The 26,097-nt window shown below is 41.1% G+C and overlaps 1 protein-coding gene across 1 annotated transcript in view; it reads right to left on the bottom strand.

Annotated features, from left to right (window-relative positions):
- Window positions 1–5,558: 5,558 nt before the first annotated feature.
- cog6 (component of oligomeric golgi complex 6) overlaps window positions 5,559–26,097 on the bottom strand; it is a 30,655-nt gene continuing 10,116 nt past the window's right edge. The window contains exons 5-19 of the mRNA XM_087795281.1: window positions 19,702–19,813; window positions 18,632–18,714; window positions 18,463–18,533; window positions 18,024–18,117; window positions 16,861–16,989; window positions 15,462–15,553; window positions 14,024–14,088; window positions 13,873–13,964; window positions 13,677–13,794; window positions 11,688–11,819; window positions 11,048–11,215; window positions 10,693–10,800; window positions 8,154–8,207; window positions 7,862–7,941; window positions 5,559–5,974 (exon numbers count right to left, since the gene is read on the bottom strand). Coding sequence (XP_087651407.1) covers window positions 5,827–5,974; window positions 7,862–7,941; window positions 8,154–8,207; window positions 10,693–10,800; window positions 11,048–11,215; window positions 11,688–11,819; window positions 13,677–13,794; window positions 13,873–13,964; window positions 14,024–14,088; window positions 15,462–15,553; window positions 16,861–16,989; window positions 18,024–18,117; window positions 18,463–18,533; window positions 18,632–18,714; window positions 19,702–19,813 — 1,546 coding nt within the window. The 3' untranslated portion in view covers window positions 5,559–5,826. The remainder of the gene's footprint in view (window positions 5,975–7,861; window positions 7,942–8,153; window positions 8,208–10,692; window positions 10,801–11,047; window positions 11,216–11,687; window positions 11,820–13,676; window positions 13,795–13,872; window positions 13,965–14,023; window positions 14,089–15,461; window positions 15,554–16,860; window positions 16,990–18,023; window positions 18,118–18,462; window positions 18,534–18,631; window positions 18,715–19,701; window positions 19,814–26,097) is intronic.

The raw sequence follows: 26,097 nt of genomic DNA, 5'->3' as shown, positions 1-26,097 counted from the left end.
AACTCATTTACAATAGTGAGATTCATGTCAGACATGTTTAAAATTAACAAATATAAACTGTTAGTTTGAATTCATGTTTGAATACATATTGTTAATATGTTTTTTTAATGTATAAATACATTAAAAACATATTAACTATATAGTAACATATTAACTTTACTGTGTTAGAGTGTCATTTTGGTTGGTGGTGTGCCCCAGGATTTTGTAAATGTAAAAAATGTGCCGCGGCTCAAAAAAGGTTGAAAATCACTGATCTAGACAATAAAATCCATGTTGAGCTCTTATCGACCGATACCTTTATTATTCCAGACCAAGACTCGACTAAGATCCTTAGCAGTCCAGACCTAAAGAAGCTCAAGTCCATTAGAGGTAAGGATTAAGTTCAGAACGAGACTAGAAGTTCTCCCAGAGACCCAAATGAGCCTGAAACCCTTAGAAGTGAAGACCAGGACCAGACAAAAGATCTTTAGCAGTCGTAGCCAAGAAGGGCTGATCTTGGTCTTCACTGGGAAAAGGCCTTGAACTTATCTTGTTCCAAACCTCAAGAAAGTCTGGATCTCATTTCATTCTCCCATTGACTTGTTTGTCTTTTAAGGACGTTCTGGTTCTGGTCGTTGTTCTAGTTTGGCGTCAACTAATCAAAGCCTTCATTGATCTTTATTCCAGACATTTCTTTGACCACACAATTGTAATTTCAAACTTAAATTGACTCGTTACAAAAAATCTATGTATCAGACCAAACAACTCATGGCCCCCCGAAAATCCTGGTTCAGTTGTAGTGACATAGACGGGAACCTCTCGTTCTGATCCACTCAGTGATGTCTCCTATTAGCAGCAATTACTCTGACGGGCAGACGGGATTGAGGGGTGACCACGGCCCAACAACAATAGTCATGAATGATTCAGAAATAACCGGCCGGTCTGGTGCTGGACTGCGGACAAAGTGTTCAGACCGGCAAGAGCAAACATTTCTCTGGCGGGAGCAGAAGACTTACACAATGAAGACCCACAGCTCAGTACAACATTCTGGGGCACCGTGGGGGGGGGAGAGGGTCGGAGGTTTTTTTTCCACCCGGTCATTGGTTGATCTCCGGCCAGAGAGAACCAGTCGAGTCCGTGTTTCGCTGTCATCACACGACTAACCAAACACGGAGCTTCAAATGACCGTTCATCGGGCCACCTGGACGTGCATCTGGTCAGCCGGGGAGTTTGACTCGGCGGCGGCAGATGGCCGTGCATTAATAACGAGTCCAATCACTGACTATGTGGAGAAGTTTTTTTCTGTCCGTAGGACGAGATGATCCTTTAAAAACACATAGAAGATAAAAAAAAAAAAGCTGTGATCAAGGTATCGATTTCACAAAGTCTGTTCAGGTGAAATCGTGAACCATCGGAACTTCAGCAACAGGTCACTTTACGCGTCTTAAGATCCCACATGTCTGGTCTGAGCCCCTAAAAGTATTTGTTTTATCAAAGGTATTGTGTTGTTTTGGGGCAAAAGAGTACTTTGTGTCCTCATGACGGTTTGACCCTGAACGTTTCTCACAGCTTGATACGTGTCACCGTCTTGTTGTTTGTTGTTGCTTCGGTATCAACCTCAAATAGTCTTCATGCCTCGTTCCTATTCACAACATTGATATCTGTGGCGGCCACATTTGGTAAGTCATTGCGTGATTTCAAAACACGCTAAAAACAAACCGATAATTAAATTCATTTATAACTTTTAAGTGAAACAACTCTTGTTTCGACTATATACCCTGTTCAATAAAAGTCAATGATTTTACTTTCCTGGGACTTAACTTTCTGGTCCTTCATTTTCACTAAGTTAAACCCCAAAGGTTTTCGTCGGTTTCCGATTTTCTGTTCCGCAACAACGTCTTGTTTTGGTCAAAATTCTAAGACTTGACCATAAAAGTCTGATCTTGTTTTCTTCTTCCTTCTTCATTTACTGTGACACTGGATCTTAATTGTTTAGATTCTTGGCCTAACAAAATACCAGTTAAGCAAAGTCTACCTTGATATAATCTTGAGATTTGACCCCATCATCTGAGCCTCTGATTTTTTGAAACCAATGACGTCTCAACTGAACCACTAAAGACTTTGATTCGTCTTTGTTTGGACCAGTCCAATTAAAATTAAGTTTTTTTATTCAAACATTTGTTTGTGTTTTTTTTGTCCCTAGATTCCATAGTACCGTATTTTCCGGACTATAAGTCACAGTTTTTTTCATAGTTTGGCCGGAGGTGCGACTCATACTCTACAGCGACTTATGTGTGAAATTATTAAGACATTATATACATGTTATTTTCACACACAACCGCAAGAGGGCGCTCTAGGCCTGTGTTGATAATTTCGACGTAGAAGAGGAAGCGCCGCATCTTCTACCTCCGGAGTTAGCGGAGTTGTTTAAAAGTGACCCCGAGGGTGAAGATTTCATTGGATTTTAGTTATTTGGAGTTACACGGATGGTTTGGTAAACTTCTAACCATGTTATTTATGCTATAATTATCTGAATAACTCTTAATATGTTATGTTAACATACCAGGCACGTTCTCAGTTGTGTCATGTTAGCATACCGTACAATTATTCAGCCTGTTGTTGCCTCTATTCTATTTTTATTTTAAACTGCCTTTCAAGATGACATGTCTGTTCTTGGTGTTGGATTTTACCAAATCAATTTCCACCAAAAATGCGACTTATACTCCAGTGCGACTTATATATGTTTTTTTCCTTCTTTATTATGCATTTTATGGCTGGTGCGACTTGTACTCCGGAGCGACATATAGTCCGGAAAATATGGTACTCGTCTGGTCTTGAACCCTAAAGCCCCCCCTTACCATCATTTCTTCAAATAAAAACCCATCAATATCCCTTAAACAATCGTGAGATAATCAGTTATGAGAAAACGGATAATTATGCGCGCTCATGATTCAGGTCAGCACTTCGGCGCCCCCTCCCCACACGTTTGCTGCGCTAATAGAGCCATTACACAACAGAGTAGGGGCTTTGACTGACAGTAACCTTTTCCCACAACAATGCGGCGCATAATCAAGAGCATTTCTGATGCGAGATTTTTTAGGGAGCCACAATGAGATGGACGCCATTTCGAGTGGCCTGGGAAGAATATGAGGGTCCTCGAGTCCTACTGGGTATATAGAGGGGAGAGGCACTCGAGGGGGGGCGAGGAGTGTCGGCCGCGTCATGAATCCTGAAATGAAAGCAAAATAAATAATAAATCGACAATGTTTTGGAGGATTATGCAACGCTCTGTAATCTGTGGCCGCGGCCCAGTTTGTGAGAATCATCAAAACCCCTGATTGCGACGTGCCTGGTTCTGATCCGACAATGTAGCGGCACAAAGTCCATTATAACAGCCATTGATTGGCAAACAACTTCCTATTGGACCAGGTTGTTATCTTAGCAGGAAGATAAGCGCCGGGAAGCACGAAGTCTGGGTCAAGGTATCAGCGGGACTGGAGCGAAGGTTTCTGTTACGTCGTCGACGCAGGTCTTGTGAAAACATGCCGCCCGGAAAATACCGGTTCTGATGTCGGCGCTATCAGTGCCGTAGACTTGTGCTTCCTGAATCAGGTCTTGAGGCCGATCCTAGAACCACTTTATGTTGACTATTGTCTCAGGTTATTATGGTTTTGCATGGAAGTAAGTAAGTCATTTTTATTTGTATAGCGCTTTTCCAGACCAGGGTCACAAAGCGCTTAAACAATCAAAACAATATTCAATAAAGTATATACTTTAAAGATCAAGATAATACTGAGAACAACACAGGAGTTCCAGAAAATCAAGGAAAAGCCTGAACAAATAAAAACGTCTTAAGATGTTTCTAGAAGGAGTCAGTAGATCCATCAAGCACAAAGAGAGAGGAAGATCGTTCCAAAGCTAAGGAGCAACATCCTGGAAGGATTCTGATCCACAGACCTCAGAGCCCGAGCTGGGGTGTAAGGCTGTATCAGATCAGTGATGTAAGGAGGAGCCTGACCATGAATAGATCTGAAAGTAAGAACCAGAATTTTAAAGTTTATCCTGAAAGAAACTGGAAGCCAGTGAAGAGTTGAAGAGAGATGTGAATGGGTCGAAGTTTTTTGAAAGAATCCTATTTTTTTCCCCCACATAGCTAAACTGCAGTGGCTTCAGGGGAGTGTCTAAAAAAAGAGGGTTGCGATTTTTTTTTAATTGTAAAGAAAGCGATCATCAACAAACTGGTTTTAGACAACGAGAGGAAACTTGAGACAAAAAATGTGGTAAAGAACGTTTCTGTGGCTGATGTAACAGAGGGTGGATGGAGGTGTGAAGTGGCGGCTGAAGGGGGCTCGTCCTCTCACCCAGATCTCACGCTCCGCCGCTCAAAAGCTCGACCGCTGCCCCACGAAGCGCATGATGGGATGGATGTTTACCGGCGGCCACTCGCCTCTACCTGCCGCCTAAGTGCTGCCTCACATCTGCCGGATCATTAGCGGAGCGGTGACAGGAAAAAGGAGGTTCACGTGCCGAGCACAGAACTAGGCCAGCGTGACACGGTCGCGGCGTTATCGTAGCGAGGGTTCGGGGCCCGGATGCTGCCGGCAGGATCCAGATGCTGCACTTGTTGAGGTCGAGAGGGAACTCGGCCAAGATCAGGCACAAATCAAAATTCTGACTTCCTGTTTCGAGGAGACGGGCGTCACGAGTTGCGACACATTTGTTGAGAACATCGCAGTGATTCGATGACTGAGGCGACTTTAGAATCCTTCATTTGTTCATGAATCCATCAACAGAGTCACAGAGGAGTTGAAACAAAAAGATCTGACAGAGGAAGTGTCAGGATGATGGACAGCTGTGTTGGTGGTGGAGGTGTGGATTTAAAAAAAAAAAATGTTGAAAACATTAATCTTACGGAAGTTATATACAACCTGAAAAAACATATACATACACACTAATTTGTTTTTATTGTGGCACAGGTGTCATTTTGGTGTCCCAATACCGAGAAGAGTCACTTCTATTCATTCATTTTATACAGCTTATTCCCTCGTTTCATTTAGATTCATTTATGTCCTAAAATTCAATATTGTCTGGTCAATGCTTTTGGATTTAAGATCATAAAACTATATAAAGATAGAGTTTTACAGGGTGGTTTTACTTATGAATATTTTCCCTTGTAATTAATTACGCTATTTGCTGCGTTCAAAGTCTAATAAGGAACAAATCAGAGTTCTTCATTTTTCATGTACATGTCAAACATGAGGATAATAACATATTTCAAGGGACATAGTTTCACCATATTTAGCTGCCGATGCTAACTAATGCTAAGTTTCTTCTTCTACATCTTTGTCTCTTTTGACCATCAAAACAACCCCCTACACAGGGCGGTGAGGATATGTTAACAAGTCTATTTAACTACCAAACAGTCAAATTAAATTGTATTAGAACTGACCCTTTTGAGACCTTGGCTCCTGATATGACATAACAAAACAGTGTCTTTGTAACAGCCAGAAAAACATAAGCGTTACCAGGCAATATTTTAAACTGTACAATGGACATAAATCATGCTTTTGTACAAATAATTAGATTTTTAGGATTAGATTTTAATAGTAGAATGAAGGAAGACAGTGACCGGGTGGAGACGGAAACGATGCGTAAGGACAAAAGAATGGATTGATGGACAGAAGACTTGAGACTATAAAGGTCAGACACGACTCATCAGCGAAGACAGAAATAGTGTTTGAGTTTCTTCATTTAGTCATAAAACGTCATCTTCATTTAAAAAGATGTTCCCACAGAGAGCCAGAAGGGAACCCCACCTAGACTCTATAAATACCCTGCAGGAGAGACTCAGGACAGCAGCGTCTGGACCTGCTGGGGCGAGCGCGGCACCAGGTTCTCCGGCTCCCTGTAGCTGCTGGCGGGGCAGGTCAGCGCCGCGTGGACCTCCTTGTAGGCCCTGCAGACCAGCTCCGTGGACTGACGGAAGATCTGCTCCCTGCCAACACAGAGCGGCGCTTTAACACTGAACAGAACCCTGCTGGGATTAGTCAGCGGTCTGGAGCTGGAGTTAGTCAGTCAAGAATAACAATTTGTCATTACTCTCATTGAGCCGCTGCCACATAGGACGTTCCACACTGCCACCTATGGGCGAGTTACACACCTGCACATCGAAGCAGTATCAAACGTTTTTTAACACAGGTTTTCATTGAAAAAAAAAAAAGAAAATCTAAAAACACACATTTTGAGATTGTCTTTTTGTCTTGAATTCATCATCCCTACCTTTTTAACAGATTTTTTTTTTCAAAATTCCATGTTTTTTGTTTTTCTTACCAAGACAGCATGCAGTAATGCTGCAGCTTTTAACCTCTTGGTTTCAAGTTATCATGACCATTTAATTTTTCAATTATTCAAATGTTTTTTTCTTCTAAAATTAAGTTTTTTTTTTGGTATTTCCAAGAAAAGCCTTTTACTTTAAAAATACTTATGTCCTACTTGTTGCATAAAGTACAACACATTAAAATGGCCAATATTCCAACATTTGTTGAGTGACTTTATTGACCATTTCATTTATTATTCAGAATTAATTCAGAGATGTTTCAGTACAGAACTGTGAGTCATGTAAAAGTTATGTAATTGTTATCTTAGCTAATGGTTATAAAAATATACTGTATCTACACATTTTCCTTGATTTAAGGACAATGAAAAAATTAAGATCTTATTATCACGATACCATTCATTGACAAAAACATCTTTCAAGCATTCCATATTTTCTTTTCTGTCCATTAGTCACATGATACACACGGTAGTTTCTACTTGATTGACAACCATTGTTATTAATCCAAACGACATTAAACCCACAACTCAACTAAACATGTTGAGAACATTTTGTCAACCAAGACTGAACGTTTCTGTGCTCAGAAAAGTTTCGCTTCACTAGTTTTGGTTTAATTGAGGCTTTTTTTTTACATTTTATTTCGTTGTGAATAATCTGGTCATGTGAAGTCACAGACTTGTTAATTAAAGATAATATCAAGGAATAAAACCACTGCTTTAGGAATGGCAGACGAGATCAGAGCTCTTCCCTGCGGTGGGAGAGACACCTCTGGACTGAAGAGGTCTCGAGGACACTGAGGGAGCGTCCTCGGTTCGGATCCGCTCTGGCTCTTGAGATCCGTATTTTTTAATTGGTCCACCGAGAAGCAGGAGCGACGTTGCAACACCTTCGCTCCACAAATGCATGAAATGTGAAACGGAGGCAGTCAAAAAAAAAAGAAAAAAAGTGCGCCAGTGGCCATTGTTTGTGCGCTCCATTAGTGTTTTCAGGGTGTTTTTGTGTGTTTAGGTGAGCGGCGACGCGAGAGAGAGACGGCCGGGAGGGGGAGAGAAAGGCAAAGAGGGGAGGAATGATTTCAGGGAACCAATGTGAGTGAGAAATGGACCAGAAGCTAATTAATGGCGTCCTGCCCATCAGTGTGCTCGTGTCCATTAATAGAGAACATTAACCTGAGGTACAGAGTGCTCCACCAGCCGCCTGCACTTCCCAGGAAACGTGACTCATCCTCAGCCTGGGCGATGTGGCGTTCGCCTAAAAGCATTTTCTGATCAAAGACAAATACAGACCGGTGCCGCACGCCGCTCGCTCGTTTCTGTGTCGGCGGATTTTTAGCAATTTAGCGCTCGGGATTCTGTGTGCGTTTGGTGGAGTGTTTTGTTTGGAATGCAGTAATGATCGCGTTCACCTGCGTGGTCGAGCGGCGTGCGGGGGCAACGCTAGGTCAGCGTTGCTTTTAACCGGCTGGAAATAGAAATGGGAATTAAAGCACCGCCGCCTGCGTTTCGCCCGCCGCGGCACCGCTGTTAGCTAACGACGGAAATGACTCACTTGATGGCGGCGCTGAGCAGGAAGTTGAGCTGAGGCATCACCAGCGTGTCCGGCGACGACAGGTATCTGTCGAACTGGACCTGCACGAGAAAAGTTAAGACAAAAGTAGTTTGTTTTTAATCCGCCACACGGATGAACCAGATTACAGATAAATGTCTGTAAATCTGCAAAAAAGAGGATTTGAGTTGAGACGAAGATACGACGTGATCGGAGTCTGTTGTCCAGATAATGGGGATTAAAGAAAGTGAACGTCGAACATATGTTTCGGTGGATTTATGTCGTCAAGACTTACCATCGCTGCTTTTATCGAGGCGCTGTCCATGCCGGGGAGCAGCGACAGAGCACCCTGGGAGGAGAGAAAATGGATTCAAAACGACAGCTTGACATTGAAACTGGAAATGAAGTTAGAGTTGAGAGAACAGAAAATATTCGCTGTTTCATCCGTAGCTCTCAAACCTCACTGTATCACAAAGATCTGAGTTAATCAACTCGACCCATTAAACAATCAAGCAACTAATCTTAATGTCACGTTTGTCCTCCTCAAAGTCAGCTGAGGTCGTTCAAGCATCGTGTCAGTCTACTGGAGGCCGTCCTGATAAGATGTTCGAGTGGTCGGAAGCCCCGGGGCAGACCCAGAATAAGCTGTAGGTAGTTCATTTGAGGGAAGATGAGAAGATGAAAAAGGTCCAACGTAACTAGATAACCAGATCCAAGACCCTTTGACCTCAGAGAGGATTTGATAGTGTGTTTTAATTTAACTTTTCTTTAAGGTGTCAGACACATGCCCCATGGCCACATCCAGGCCTTTAATGTGCTTAGCAAACTTTAAGCAAAGCTTAAAATATCAAATTTTGATCTACAGACCTTTTAGTTAAAAAGAAACTGGATAACATACAAAATATGTTGACATTACGTGTTTTAATGGGTGTTTATTTTTTTTCAAAGGGCAAAGCGCAACTATCTTGACTCACTCATGTTTCAAATGTTGAAGTCTTCCTCTCGAAGATGTCTCTCATCATGACCGTGTTCTTGAAATCATTACTTTTATTTATATTTAGTTATTATAAACTTCTCTCCCCGTCTGAAATCACAGCGAATGAGAGGTTACGAGAGCGGAGTCCATTATGATGTACTAATCGTTTCACTCCTTCTCCAGTTAGCTGTCATCACACCCGCTTTGTTTATACAACGAGTCCCTTGGAGATGGAGACTCCTCGGATTAATGACGCATGGTGACAAACCCTGATATTTTACCAATCACAAGAATGTGGCCGTGGGACGAGATGATTCGAAACAATATTCTCATCCCTTAAAAATGTGGATCCTAGAGATTAATTTGGCTTCAGTTTCAGATTCAAATGCAGTTTAACATTAAACAGACTTATATTTGTGTTCCGTGAAAACAGTAAAAGATCCCGGGGATAAAAGCAGAGTCAATATTGTAGCGAGTCAATGAGCTGCTGATGCTCGTCCTGCAGGCTTCAGTGACTAAATGACGGACATAAAAACGCTGCCATGTCGTTTAAGGGTCGCGGCCAGAGAGCCCTTTTATGAGCCTATATCCACATGAGCGAACATACGACCAGTCTGCAAATCCATCGGAGCGACTGCTTCCCGTTCTTTATCTCATTTGCGTGACGCAGAAAATTACAGGGATGAAAAAGTTGATGGTGAAAGTCCGGCCGAGGCGACCGGGACTTAACTCGGGGATTTTCATTTTTGACATCTGGATGCTGTCATGTGTGAACGGGGTGAGGAGAAATCTTAGTATTTAAGGGAAAATAAGGCCACCCGCGGAGCCGTGTCGTGTGCAGGAGGATGAAGGTTTTGACGGGGCAGCCGGGCGAGCTGGCTCGTCCTGAGGTGACCCAGGACTCGGGATGATAAACCACAACTATCTTTTCTCCTGAATTTTCTATAATAACAACAGACCTATTATTTTGGGGCCTGTTTCCACTCACAAAGAAAACCCATTAAGGCAGCGGTGTCCAAACTTTTTTGCAATAGAGGCCACATTGAAAACATTGAGAGCCTGGCAGGCGGGAAAACATTTTCAGTTTTTAGGAATTAGCATCAACTCTTCTTACAACTGATCTTCTTGCTGTGGGGTTTAGTTTGACTCGCGGCATCCTGTCTGTATCAAGGTACGGGATTTGAGTGACAAATGGCCAATGAGAGAAAAGTATGCAACACTCAACAGGGACAGTCATTGTTCGACATCTGGGTCAAGATGACCCAGTGGCCAAAAAAAAACAAATGTGTTTGTGGTATCCCTTGTGTTTTCTCTGGGTCAAGATGAAGGACCTCCACCACTGCATATTTATTTCTGGATGCCAGGGAGGTCGTTCATCTTGACCCAGAGACAAGGGCCTCCTGGTCAATTTGACCCAGAGATCGCACGGGACCTGAAAGACAAGTGTCTAAAGATTTGGTAGAATATCTGAACCCGTCTTGAGATTTAATTTATTGGGCCAAATGAGATTACTAGAGAAAAAATGTATAGTTTTTAACTAGTATTCATTTTTGTTTGCTTGAAACAGGAAATGCTTTCATTTAATTTCAGAAAAAAAGAGGAGAGCAAAAGAGAAAACCTGTTCGTTTATAAACTTTGATTGAAAATATTGATATTTATATTAAAAAAAAGAAGGTTTATTTGTGATTTGAGTTGATTTTGACAGCTGTTTAAATAATAGTGATGTTCTGTGGGTAATAAATCCTTGTTTATTAATTTCAACCCTGGCTTTTATTTTGATATGTCATGGTAATTTGAAGTTGATTTAAGTAACCAAACGGTCGAACATCACGAGTGAGTGTGTGTTGGAGAGCCGGACCTGCTCGGCGTTGTGCTGCTGGACACAGTTGTAGATGTAGCTCAGCCCGACTCTGGTCAGCACGTACGACGCCTGCTCGTTGATCATGGTGTCCAGGTGAGCTTCGATCTGGAGGAGGGAGGAGAGCGAGCGGTCAGAGAGCGGACAAAAGACCAGTCATCAATGGAGGAGCAGGAACCGCATGAGGCCGCTCCTCTGAGTCCTCTTGAGATGTTTTAATGAACACAATAATTAGATTTTTAATGGGCAGCCCCTCTGAACAAAAGGTTTTTAATTTGGCTGCGACCACAATGTCACTCGATAGTCTCCTCCATCAGTGTCACAGAGCTCATTGGTAGGTCGGTGGAGATCTCACCTGGAACTCCAGCATCTCCAGCCTCTTGTCGGTGAACTCGAAGAGCGCCAGGGTGGTCTTCATGACGTAGAGCGAGTTGACCATGTAGGTAGCCATGTCGGCGGTGCCCAGGTTACTGGCCGACACCGTGCAGAGCTGCAGGAGCGGGTCCAGGATGCAGGACAGAACCTAAAGAGGATGAGAAAAATAAGATCCTGGTGGACTTAAAAAATGAGGGCCCTGTAAACACGGTCAAACGTGGCCCGGGGTCACGCTATGGTTATAATGGCCTTGTGGCAAACTGAGGGCCAAATCTGGAACGCCCAATAATATTATGAGGCCCCAAACATGTTGACTAAAATCAGAGAGTAGATTCATGTTTATGTTGATTAAGATTACAGTGTTTAAGATAAGATAAGGAACGGAGATGTCTGATGTCAACAATACTGAGACTTGCAATCATATTGAATTCATCCAAAACATCTTTGTTTTGCTTTGGTAGGAGACAAACAGAAAAGACATAAGATATATCAAGCCTTTCAGACGATTATTCGCAATCACAAAAGGGCCTTTTTTTTGTCTTAATGTGACCTTGACTGCAAGACAGCTGATCCATAACTTTTTCTTTTTTTTTTCCGACAGAAGAAGATGGATGCTCTACCTGAGCAAAGTCGGCCTGACGTGCATCCAGAGGAACCACCGAGGAGTCGTGAGAGGCGAGGACCTCTCTCAGGAGGGACAGGGTCTGGGTGAGGGATGTGGTAGGACCCAGGTCAGCGGGGGGGAGCTCCACCTAGAGGGTAACAGAGGAACTGTGAGGTTAAAAAATAATGAAGGACACTCTCTTCGCTGCACTTCTTCAAAGATAATCCGACTAATAACCAGAGCAAATGGCGAGGGCAGACGAGTGTCTTTGATCCGCCCCTGGAGCCGAGACTCTCTCTGCCCGTCTAATGGAGCAAATTATGGGAAGTCGGTGTTCCTGCCATTACATCAAATTGACACCAAAACTCAGAAGGCCTGGCGATCTGATTAACACCCCACTACACGGCTAATTCTTGTAACTGATATTGATCGGGACGTGGACGGAAGCGTGGCGGGAAGAGCTCGTGCTGACGTGTATTTGGACGTCGATTCGACTCCTGCGGTTCACAAGTTGTGCTGTTTTGAGAGCAGAGCTTTACCAAATGTTCCTCCTGCTTAAGTGGTTTCAGAAAATAGACTTGTTTTGTTTAAGAGAGGAGCGGTCGAACCTGACCATGGACCTGCAGGTGGAACATAAATCATCGGTAAGGAGTGAACATCTCGTCTCTTTTCGACTTCTACAACAATGAATTCCAAATTTAAGAGGGTTCTCTTTATTTCCCCTCATTGTATTGCACTATATTTATCAATTTAGCTGAAGCAGCATATTTCAAAACCGGTCATATTGATAGATTTATACTGTGTATGTGATGAATATAGAAATCTTTTATTCCTGTCGGCCGTCTTATTTGATCCGTTTGACATTTTCCAGAGACTTAACTGCAATTACTTGTGGCAAGAAAACAAAGAAGATTGTAAGTGGATGTCTGTCAATATTACCTGTAATGAACTGTGCATGTTAACACTAAACTAAACGAACCGGCACCTTCATTAAGAGATTACCTCTTAATTGACCATCCTGCTGCCGTCAACAGGATTTAATATGCAGCTTTCAAACTACTTTAGCTTCTTAAAGAGAAGAGAGAAGCATTGAACGGTCATTATGAAGAAGGAAACAGAGCAGATTCACCTGCACGAGTGTCAAGAGAAACATAAGTAAAAAGTAATAACTAGAGAAAGAGAAAGATTTGCGGATAAGAGGAGCAGAAAACGTGAGCGATCCAATGATGTGTAGTGAAGAGTTCACTGAAAGGGAGTTGGATGAAGAGTGTCAAGTGAAAGAAAAAGTTTAAAATAAATCTCCAGGAGTTTGCATCACGCATCATGATTTGTCACTACACATCATCAATCCCAGAAGTCTCGACCTCCAAGGGACTCTTTGTATAAACAAAGCAGGACGTGATTACAGCTGGCCTCTAGGAGAAGTGAAGACAACAATTCCGCCATAATGGACTCTCATAACCTCGTTCGCTTAGCTTCAGGTGGGGAAAAACTTTATAAAGTAATAAGTTCAAAACATGTTCATGATGAGAGACTCATTACATCTTGGAGAGGAAGACTTCAACATTTGAAACATGTGATGGAGTCAGGATAGTTGGGTTTTAACATTAGTCTCCCTATAAACTAAATATTTTACTTCATCCAGATGCAAAAGCTAGATTTTGGGTCAAAGTGGCACCGAAACGCAGCTTGAAATCTGCCTGTTATTTTTAAGGTGGCCGAAGGAGGTGTGTGTGCGCATTTGTGAAAGGAATGTGTAAACAGTCGACCACAGCAGCAGGACAATGAGAATGAAAGTCTCAGAGGGATGTGAACATGTTTTTTTCTCCCCCTCATACTTTTGTTTTGTCCTGGGCAGTCATGGAAAAAGCTGCACTTTCCCCCCTGAAGGTCAGTCTCCGTGTCTCTATCCTGGTGTTGTGTCTGAATAAGCCAGTTATGAAACCTAAACCGCATTTTTTCTCCGCTAGTGGCGATCTCAAAACAAACGTGTCAGCAGCTCCACCTTGTCCATGAGACGACTGGCGTGAAGGCTCAGGCTGTTGAAGAACATCTTTTTGCTGAGGACGTGCATTTCATCCAGGGTCATGAGCAGTGAGGCCACACTGGTTCCAATGATGGAGCTGTAAACATCCAATAATACTGACCGTAAGACTCAGATTCAAGAGACAATGTGATGCTTTTTTCTATTGCAGAACAACCTGATGGTGTGATGGTAGAACTTCAGCAGGTTGGACAGCTTGTACAGGAGTACGGCGCCGGGCTCGGCCACGATCACCTGCTCTATCCGAACCTGTGCGGGGGGTCATGTGATCAGACACCATGATGACAAACCACTAAGTATACTCTTACTTTAAGAGGACGGCAGACGCCCTCAGTGATGTGGCCGACCAACTCCTGCATGTCTTCCGTCACACCTGAAAAAAAAGTTGCTTAATTTCTGTATTAAACGTCAAACTGTAGCTTCATGCTCAGCCCGTGTTACACAAGCTTCAGTACATGCACCTTAACTTATCTTATCTGATTCCTTTCCCTATGTAGAAAAGATAAGGGTTGAAGAGGAGAGAGGATTTTTTAACTGCCATGGAAGATACATTAGGATTGCAAACTTTGGTTTTTGAGAAAATATAGTTTTTAAAGTAATATTTGAATCCATGGTGATGATCAGTGAGTCTCTTCTATATCATTGAAGTATACAGTATTTTATAAGATACGATTACTTTATCAATCCCACAGTGGGGAGAGGACATGTTCAAAGCAGCGCAATTTACACACAAAGATATAAAGGAGGATACAATAACGACTATACCCATAAGCTAGAATAGTATTATTTTTTTTAAACTGTACATATGGGAAGTGCAAACCACAACAGCCTATACAACACTAGTAGTACAATGAAGTAGAACATTGTCAAACTCTGGACAGGGGCCCTAATGTGTCCCACCAAGTGTATTAATGTGGCCTGATGCTTGAAAATCAATGTCGATATGAAAGTGAAGTTGATTGGAGGATTTGGCAATGAAGATATAGATGCAGATATAGCTAAGATGGACCAGGACTCCAAGAATAAAGATATTGTTTTTTGACGACAGACATCCTGTTGGATGGGAAGGTATGTTCATCAAATTTACTTAATCGCCGATATTTTTATTATAATTTAATCACTGCCGGTGAGAAAGGAATGCAAGGATTGGAGATGTCAGAGATGCCAGGAACTGGTCTCTAAAGGGCTAAACGACACCTCTGACGACACCTTGGTGGAAAAATTAAATAAGAGCACTTACGACTTTTGAAACCGCAACAGAGATATAACAGCGAACTAACAGCTCTGTGCTTCAGAAAAGGATTCAGACGGACATGTAAACTCTGTTCTACTTTCCCATTTATACAAGTAAAATGTGTGTCTTTTAACCTGCTTTCTATTCTTCGTTGAATTAAACCGAGTCAGATCCTAACCTGACACCGTTAAAGACAGTTTGGGTGATGAGCATTTTGTTCACCCTTATGCGATTCAGTTTAAAACTCTGGTCTAGTTAACAGAAAACAACTTTCTAGAGCTGTGTTCCAGTTTTGATCACAACTTGATGATCGGCCGGCAGGCATCATAATAGTTTTGAGACCATGAAGACTATCAAGATCTAGACTTTAACACTTGGTGCTTTCCGATTTCATGGAACCATTTCATGGAAATATTATAAAAAAAATGAATGAATAAATTCATGAAGTTGTTGGTGGGAGGTCGATGGTTACATCGCCATGCGAGACCCAATTTAAACAGAGGAGGTCGTACCTTGCATGGTGACTTGTTTGAGTAGAGCTTCGAGATGTTCCTTCTCAGAAGCAGCAGCTTGATGCAGCCAGGCCAACATGTCCCCAACATACCTGAGTGGGGGCGACAAGCCAGGATGAACATCCGACCACGGCTACGAGGTCATCGTGCACACACTCAACAGCACACACACACAGTGTCGTCAGTTACATAATGGTGAAAAATAGCAAATTACAGATGTGTTCCTGTGTGTAAGTGAGACTGAAAACGATGTGAGAAAAGAACTTGATGTTCTGAGAAACGCTGTCCTGCAAAGTGGAGGTGATTTTGTGTTCCAAATGTGGCGGATGTTCTGAGAAAATCTCGCGTTTGGCTTCGGGGCCGAGGCGAGCGGAGGGGGGATGTGGTGCTGCAGGAAACTCTCACACAATTCAGGACACGACAGACGTATAATCAACTTGTGTTTGTCAGCAGGAAACAATTGTGGCCAGGAAACGAAGGCTGAAATATTGACTTAAATTGTCACAAGCTTCTTTTTTTTTTTCCGCTGATCATGTCCGCTGAGCAAAAAATCTTCACCTAACAATTTTATGCCTGTTAGGTGGCGGAGATGAGGATCAGCACCTCAGAGTTCTAAGAATGGATTGATATTGTCTCTTCTCTCTGTCTCGGTCACAGTAGAACGCGGTTCACAAGAAGTTTGGTTCTGCCTGTTAAGGACTTTTATCTTTCCCACTTTGGCTCATTGTCCATCGCAGGGAACTTTTCTCTTCTCTTATCTAGATATATTTAAACGGAAAAGTGAGATAACTCAACAATTTGACACTCGACTTCTGGTTTTGGCTTAAACTTTTTGTCTTGGTTGCAGAGAGTTCTGATCACATGACCCAAGTGATCATGCAAACGGATGACAACCCTTAGCACAACGCAACCAGCATTTGTGACAGCATTCGAACACACTTCTTGACCTCCTAGTTAGAAATACCCTGGGACGTCCATCAGACAGTCTTCCTTTCAAACAACACCATCCGTTATATGCATCTATCAATCATATGCTTCAAAACCAGGTAGCAAAGAAATGACCTCACGCCAACATCCCACTTCTGACACCATTTGTCACGGAGGCACAGAATACCTTTCTCTACCTGGTCTTCCATGAGAAACATAAACCCAGAAAGGTATCGTTCATTATCAATCCTATATCTGCAGGAAGGGGGTGCTCATTTTCTCCTTGTTTTCGAACCTGAGCTGGAGTTTTAACATTCTTTTTTTTAATTATTATTATTATTGACTAATTTTTGTTGTCACGTTTCAACCACAAGTTAGCGACCCAAACTAGATAATACCGTCTTGTCTCCATTAAAAGTAAACATTCAAGAAATGAACTTGATTTTCTGTTTGAAACATCTTTAGAATTTACCTCATCGGGTCATGCGAGTGCATCTCAATGGGGCGAGGGGTTCCGCCGGGACCACCGCGCGTGAGGGCGTCGATGAACCCTCGCACGACCGCGTTCCTGCGTGCAGTTCCAAACTCATCCAGCACGTACCTAGAAAAAAAAAAAAAGCCAGAGTTGGCTGCTTTTTGGGGGTTTTTTTGTGACAAAAGCACAACAATTATTCCCTTTCTTGCAAAATGGAAGACTTGCTGCGGTTGTTTTGATTACTTGGCAGCGATCTTCTCTCTTTTTGTCAGACTAAACACAAGATAGTGGCGGATTTAAATTCTGGGAACGGTGGCAGCCGAAAACATCCCCGACCCGCCGTCGACCTTGAAGACTTTTTCTCGGCACTGACACAGGTGCGATTCCGAGAAGCAGAACCGGGAGACAAGGAGGACCTGACAGATATAGCTAATCCCCGAGTAACGTGTGAAATTTTCCTGAGTGTTAAACTCACAGTAAACCCCAGGAAGATTATTTTGGAGCAACCTGTGTTAACCGGGATGAGGATTTATTTTCCCACACAAAACAGTGGGACTTCTGTTAGCAGGTTAAGGAAAAAACAAATGTATTCACTTTAAAATATTGAAGGGTATTTTTTCCCAGTGAATTCAATTATAAATAAAGAGGATTAAAATAATATAGATTAAAAATATAGAGATATATTCCCTTAAAGGAATAACAGGGGGGGATAAAAAAGCTTATACAAAAATAGTAATTAAAAAGGGGAAACATTTATTCAATACAAACAGGTTTTATAAAATCAGAATAATATAAAGCAGCGGAAAAAAATAAGAAGAAAAGGGGACAAAAACAAGAACATAAAAGAAAAACACAAACTTTAGATAATAAAGGGATGATAATTAAGAAGATTCAATATGGTGAGCTAAAGACAGAAGCTGAAAGGGTGTTTAAAAGCAACAGGAAAAATAAATAAACAATAATAAACACAATAATACAAACCTAACTAACAAAACTACAAATATTTTATAGAAAGAAAGTGTAAAAAATGAGAAATGAAACTTCATGAAAAAGTGGAGAAAATGTTTTCGAAACATAAAAAACATGGTTAAAATGTTAAAACACATAAAATGTTTGATTAAATTGCAACTAAATCGACATCTTTAATTGTACAGTCTTACTTGTACAGAACAGGTCGGTCCTGCAGCGCCTCCATGGCCTGGGTGAGGACCGGGATGATGTCACAGGTCTCTTGGGTCAGTCCTCTGCATTCATCTGCAACACATAGAAAACATCTCCATCACTGTGATACCACTTTCAACATGGACCCATTGGAAACAGAATTTACTTCACAAATGCTGCAAAAAACAACAACATGAAGTCACTCAGAACCAGGTCGAGACAAAGTGCTCAAGGTTTCTGGACTTAAGATAAATACTTGAAAGGATTTGGCACAAAGAGCAGTTTTCAGTTTGTTTATCCATCTTTGACAATATTTAAGGATTATAAGAAAATCTTTTGAGAGGGGATTTAACTTTATTCGTGGGTTGACAAAGCGTCACTTATGCCGGTGACTCAGCACGACCTCTGCGGTGAGCGAGAGATGGACCTGCTACGTACTCTGAGCCCAGCGGTAGAGCTGCTCGTACGACGCCGCCTGCAGGTTGGCCATCTGCTCCATGATCTCCAGTCTGGGAGAAAGAACGCACACGTTACACACCAGCGACCGCAACACAAACAACCCTCCTGCCATCTCTAGAACATGAGATGGAGTTTGTGTCATCTTCACCCCGCGGTCTGCTGGTTGGTCCGCAGGAGGACTTTAACGTCTTCATGGATGTTCTTCACTCTGCACAGAGCTTTGAAGAAGTCCTGCAGACACAAAAAGTCAGAAAAATGTGTGGTAAAATGTTAGATTTGTGTGTAGGTCAAGGTACATTTGTGTGTGTGTGCGTTTGTTTTAAGTGGCTATATTGTTGCATACGTTTTATTTAATTTGACTCTTATTTTTAATCTGATTTATTGATTCATTTCATTCATGTTATATTCTATAACATCAATTGTATGTCACCAGTCAAACAGGTTATAATGAGTTTGATTGTGTGCATGTGTTTTATATTGTAAGTTTTGTTAATATATTTTGTATCGTTAAAATCCTGAATTAAAAATGCAATTATTAGATATATTTTAAAAGAAAGCATTTTTTTATTTAAGCATGTTTAGTTGTTTAATTGTTTTCAACTATAAATCAGTAACCCTTGTGTTATCTATATCTGGGTCAAGTTGACCCAGATATAACACAGAGATTAAAGAAATGTCAACAGAACATGGAATTATGACACTAGTGATGGGCTGATGAAGCTTCATGAAACAGTGTCATGTTGTTTAGAGGTCAGTAGGTGGCGCCATCAGTTTATAAATAATGTGTCGTTTCTTTAGACCAGTTGTTAAAATAAAGAGAAAATGGGGGCAGAGACCGCCATCTAGTGGGCTCTGAAAATAATGACACTGCTTCATGAAGCTTTATCAGACCATCATTATATAACACTGAGCAACTTTTTATTTAAATTGTATTTGTGGGACTAAAACAAGAGAACAGAAAGAGCTGTGAAAAGATAATTAAAAATAAGTACTAAATTATATTTGTCCAGATAATCAGTTCTATACTCTGACAGTATTGTATTGTCAAAGGACCATTTTTGTCATTAGTGTCTGTGAATTTTGTGTCCGGAGAGTTATTTACTTGATGGTGCAGAGATTGACACGTTCTGCATCATTGGTGTTGAATTGCAGCTCTTGTTACTGTGTCTAACAGCAGATGGGAGACTCCACAACAATTACACGGGTCTCGGCGATTACCTCGGTAACAGGTCCGTCCCTCGCCGCTCGCAGCGCCACCTTCTCCTCGCTAGAGAGCTGGAACTTGGCGAGGAAAGCCTGAGCCACCTGAGCCCTCGACTCCAGCCGGTGACTGAGGAAGAGAGAAGAGAGATGTACTGAAGTAACCCGGGGTAAATTGTAATATTGTCAGGGAATATTTGATTCTCTTAGACAGGACCTTAAATGTTCCATCGGGGTTTCATCATTAATGTCATAGCAAATGTACTTTTTCTTATGATTGAATGACTAGGTTTTCTTAACCACCACCACTTTCATCCAACTGGTTGATGACGGTTAATAAATAATAAAAGTCATTAGTCAAAGAATGAAATACGAAGTGTAGGGAACATTGTAGTTCATTTAAAGGATTCTGATGTTGTGATGCGTTGCCTAAAGGCAGACAAGCAAGTTTAGGGCAAGGAGTGAAATGAGTACATTTGAAGATGGAGTTAGGAAGACAGATGTTGGATTAACAATTCAAAATAGAAATATAAAATACTCAGTAGACAAAATATTACCAAGCAGAACCAACTAATTATAAGTATATTAATGTTACATGTTAACAATGATGATAATATAACACAAACAAATATATATATTGATGAGAAAACAAATAAACAGTTGACTACATAATACAATAAAATAATATATAGCTAATTTTATATATATAACTTTATATTTTTATTTGGATGATGATCACTTAGTACCCACAAAGGCTAGAAATGATTGTAAAATACAGATAAACGTTTTTGATTCTGATTCTATATATAGCAACATGTTTACAAGATGAAGTCCAAGAATAATAATAATAATAAACAGTATCTTAATTCGTTAAAAAACTTGATTAAAGTATATTAAATCTTTCTTTCAATCTTTTCTTTGAATATATACATTAACCATGTTCGTAAGATAAATGTTATTTATGAATGATGTGGTTTAGCCCGAAGACGGAGCTATTTTTTGTAGTTTCACACAAACATCACACTCTAGAAAGTGAAGACAAAATATTTAGAAGAGGTGATGCATTTGAAGCCAATATATATATTTGTAATTACGTAAAGGTTTAGATCAAAATGCCAATATTAGCTCAACTCAGTGCAATAGCGCAACAGTGTAATGTATTCGTTTGTCCAGCAGGAGTCAGTGTCGCTCCTTAAAAAAAAAAAAAAGCACATAAAAGTACTTATAAAAGGAGTCATGTGTACAAGTTGGAACATAAATCCAGAAGAAGGAGCGATCTGGACTCAGGTCAGTCGTGACTCAGGGACTCTCAATAGTCGCCATGGCAACCACCCAAGTCAAACAGCACTCCGACATAGGAGACCATCATCTATATTCCCTCCGTGTCCCGCACACAAGGTACCTGGTGAGTAAATCACCGACTGTTTGGCCTCACTGTTAAGGCCCACTATTGTCTATCACCCGGACTATTACTCCAGCTCAGCCAAGTGAGGGGAGTTTGGCTGTAAATCTGTAACAAGCGTCTACGATTCCAGGCTCCCAGAGTCCCGCACCTCAAGGCGGCCTCGGCCTTCCCTTCCTCGTGCTTTACGAGTTTGGACTTTATCACGACACGCCGACGACAACAGCTTGGCAGGACCCCGGCCGTTAATTTGTTCGCTCGGGGGGCCCCGAGGAGAGCGATGGTATTGATCACTGCCCACCGGCTGCATCACTCACGGTGCAATTACTGACACGAACAAGAAAATATCTCCACGGTTTCTCCACGTTGTTCTGTATTTATAGAGCACGTGAAAAGAGGGTCCAGGAGAGTCTGAAAGGCTTACTCAACAAATTAGTTCTCGTCTCTCACCGCTTCCACAGGTATCAAATCAAATCAGTCTCATGCTGAGAGGTATTGTCTTGATAATGTCTGTCGCTCACGTTTATATTAGATTAGATAAACCGTGTTAGGCTTCAGTGCAGATCAACTCAAGTATCATGCAAGGGTCTTTATATTTATTTTATTCCAGCTGGGGAGCAGAAAGAAGCTTGTGATTGTACAGATACCACAAACTATATAGAACGGGCGTCTCAAACTTTATGGATTGCGGGCCAGTTGAGGTGGAGCTCATGGAGCTATTTTTATGTTTTCAAGTTTTATTTTTGGAGAAAGATGAAGATGACGAACATGGCTCAAGTGGCTACATTAAAATGAAAAGTTAGTGAAAAGTTCGAATTTTGGTTGATTTAACGTTTCAAATTTTAGATTTTCCTTTTTAAGCACCAGATTGTTTTTTGAATTATTCAATTTTATCATTTCTATATATAATTTATTTCTTATTTATAAACGCATCGTTTGTTATTCTCATTTCAATAATAATAAAATGCATAGTTATTTTTATCTTTTTGAATGTAATACTTTTAAATCCGTAGCCCTTTGAATTCAATATTAAAGGTTGGTATAACGGTGCCACCGGGCAATACCAAAAGAGTTCCAAGCTACTTGAAGATTCAACCAATCGTGCAACATGATCAGGTGAAGACGTAAAAGCACTGATGCGTCAATCCAGACAATGTGTCAACTTAGTTACGATGTCTTGGGTCAAAAAGCTTACATTACATCTCGCTGTGGTTTCTCAAATTTCCCCTTGGGGGACTAATAAAGGAAAATCTAATCTAATCTTATCTTTTCTGGGCGCAGTTTCAGTGTATCTGCCAATCAAATGAGGTCTGAATCGGCAGATCTGTGCTAGAAATCAAACCATGGCTGAGTGAAAACACTCTGCAGCTAAATGTGGACAAAACTGAAACTCTGGTTATTGCTTCTGATGATTAGATTCCAGGGTTGAGTCAGTACTTGGGTGACTTAGATCAGTCTGTCAAACTGAGCCTGAGAAACCTGGGTGTTGTATTTGATAAAGACATGTCTCTTGATCAACACTTCAGAAAACTGACCAGAAACTGTTTCATTCAACTGAGAAAAATCTCTAAATTTAGGAAAATGTGTCACAACATGATCTGGAGTTTATAATCCATACGTTTGTGTCTTCTTGTGACCTGCTCAAGTAGAAGAACTTACATTTCTCCGATCCTTTAAACTCTTCTCTGGCTTCCAGTTTCTTTCAGGATCAACTTTAAAATTCTTGGTTTTACTTTCAGATCTATTCATGGTCAGGCTCCTCCTTACATCACTGATCTGATCCAGCCTTACACCCCAGCTCGGGCTCTGAGGTCTGTGGACCAGAGGAGAGAAATCCTTCCAGGCTGTTGCTCCTAAGCTTTGGAACAATCTTCCTCTCTCTTTGCGCTTGATGGATCTACTGACTCCTTTAAGAAACATCTTAAGACGTTTTTATTTGTTCAGGCTTTTCCTTGATTTTCTGGAACTCCTGTTGTGTTATCAGTTTTATCTTGCCCTTTAAAGTATATACTTTATTGAATATTGTTTTGATTGTTTAAGCACTTTGTGACCCTGGTCTGGAAAAGCGTTATACAAATAAAAATTACTTACTTACTTACTTACTAATCTAAAGTCACGTCCTGAGACACCTGTCTTGTAGGGGTTTTGCCGAAGCCCCGCCCACAAGCTGCGGGTACCTCAGTAGGTAAAGACACAACTTTCATTGAGAGACTGACACATTCGAAATAAAGACGCGGTCTCCAACCATATGTTTAAAAGTGTACAGGTGTTTTTTTTCCAGGAAGCATCTACGTATCCACGGTGATATTTTTAGCCATCATCCGACATTCATCCTTATAACCATTAAACTGACGCAAACGATCCCAGTGACTCATTAACACGAGTCCTTTTAATGATTAGAAAGACGATTAAAGTTTTCTGCTTCGCTGCCTGAGTTTTTCCTGTAAATTTGTTTTTAATTTGAGCCGTGTCGCGGAACACCCGTTTTCCATAAACATCGCCGATTGCCATTTCACACACACACACACACGCACACACACACACAAAAGTGTCAAGAAGCAACGGATGTAACAGATTAGCAGAGGAGCGACACATAAGTAAGAATAACGCTAATGATGTGATGAATCAAAGCCGGTGAAGCGGAAGTTGTGAAATCTCTCTGCGTGTCGACACACACACACACACACACACACACACACACACACACACACACACACACACACATACACATACACATACACACACACACACAACTTCCTGCGGCAGTCGGCTTCGAGGGTGAGAAATATTAATCACCGATATGCAAATCTCTGCTCAAGACATTTACAAAATCTAATTGGATAATCTGTTGTGAACTGTAAATCCATCAGACGAGCCTCTGTACGTGGAAACACACGCAGACCATTTACGAGACATGAAATTGATTTGGCTGAGGATGTTCTCAATAATCGTGCAGCGTTTTTAATCTGTCAACTAAATGGGTCACGTGCGATACAATGAAAAAACCTGGCATACATGTGGATACAAATCAATATTAGTTGTGTTTTTTGTTCGCATCAAATCTCCTTCATGCGTTTGTAATTAAATAAAACTCTGATTAAATGTTGATCGATGTGGAGTTCTTGCAAATATCAGCTGCTGTCACATCCATAACCGAGACATCCGTTACACATCCTTTACACAACGCTGCTCAGTCTTGGATGTAACCCAAAAATTTGGGAAGTTTCAAGGTCCTTAGATAAAAAGGTAGAAGGAAAACAAAAGTAGGCGACCAACTTCAGAAGGAAGCCTGAGTGTCCCGAGCACATTGATATAGGCAGTGAGTTGCGTAAGAGTATTAGTGTCACAACAAACTGGATACACAACACAGATGCCCTGCAAAAGAAACCCCACGGTATTCTCAAACTGCTGAGGATTCTGAGGTAACTAGTGGGGGCATTCATTTATGGAGTTACCGTATTGTCCGGACTATAAGGCACACTTAAAAGCCTTTTATTTCCTTAAAAAGTGACAGTGTGCCTTATAATCTGTAGCGCTTTATATGTGGATTAATTCAGGTTGTGCTTACAAATAATAACTACTTAATTACTTAGTGACCTAAAAGCGTTTTCGTGTAGTACACACCGCTCAACACACTATCATATTTGAGTGTGACTTTTGTAAACGGGCGACAGGATTGTGGATGCCTGGGCTAAGTTATCAGTCTCCACTGTGTTTTAAGCTTTCACGAGGGCCGGGATCCTCAGTGAACTTCCAGGTAACAGCACGGACTCGGATAATGACCTGATGGATCCGGGGCTCGCTGGATGCCAGACGACCAACTTTTAAACAGAGCACACAGAAGATGAAGAATTTGAGGGACTTTTGGACGAGGATAGTGTAAAAAAAATAGTGTATATATTTTACGTGTTGTAACTGAACAATTTGGAGTTATTTTTGGATTTAGCAGTATCACAAGTTTATTTTTACGTGTTTTCAACTGAACGAGGTTGAAAGTCAACACGTTAGAGTTTGATTGACTCACTTATTTGACTTTGTTTTGCTTATATTACCTTATAATCTGGTGCACTTTATTTATGAAAAAAGTTCATATAGACCATTCATTTACAAAGTGCCCCTTATAATCCAGTACGTCATACAGTAGAGAAAAAAACGGTGCATGTTGACAGGTGAAAAAAAACTTCAGTTATTGAAGTTATTTTGTTTACAGAAATTATTTCATCTCTGTTTGACCCAGTATTAGATGTTTTGTGAATAGTGTTAGCAGAAAATGAATACGAGTGTTTTTGGAGTGTCACAGGAAAACTTCTTCTATCTAGCATCTAGCAATATCAATCCGACAAAACCAAAATGATAGTTGCATCAAACCATATCATCAAAACAAAGAAAATAACCATTTTTAGATTTTATTCTGAAGAAGTAATAATGATCTTTCAAACATGAAGCATTAGCCTGACATAAAGCGTGAACTATTAGCATCGACCAAAGTACAAGGGAATCTTACATTTTTTCCCAATCATGGAAAGACTTTCATGATTTTTCTGAATTCAAATCTCACATTTATCTTATGGTATCATTTAAAAGCCATATTTTTGTTTAAAAAAAAAACCCATTACATTCTCCCGATTCCAATTCCTATCAAAGGAAAACAAAATAGAGTAAAGTTGTGGCTGTGACAATCTATTTTGACATTTGCCGTCTGTTTCCACAGAGATAAGACTCTTCTTCGGAGAATCAATTTCTTCTTCCACGGCAGAACATCATGTGTTTATGTGTCAACTTTTTTCTCCTTCTCTGCTCCGCTGGAATATTTTGTTGACACAAGAGCACCACAGGAAAGGCTCGTGGCCTCTAGAAGATAAGTAATGCTTCCAATTTTTCCACATCCCGGCTTATTCAAGAGTGACAGACCTGCGAGCTTTTGGGATGTAAATCGCAAACAAACCGACAGGCTGCATGCTACGAGGTGAACTGGGGTGGCTTGTGGGAAGTGCTGCAGGAGGGGAAGAAAA

The sequence above is a fragment of the Callionymus lyra genome, chromosome 7, assembly GCF_982586985.1.
Source record: "Callionymus lyra chromosome 7, fCalLyr1.hap1.1, whole genome shotgun sequence".
NCBI classification, from domain to species: Eukaryota; Metazoa; Chordata; class Actinopteri; order Syngnathiformes; family Callionymidae; genus Callionymus; species Callionymus lyra.
The sequence above is the reverse complement of the archived record's forward strand: the minus strand, read 5'-3'. Positions and strand labels throughout refer to the sequence as shown.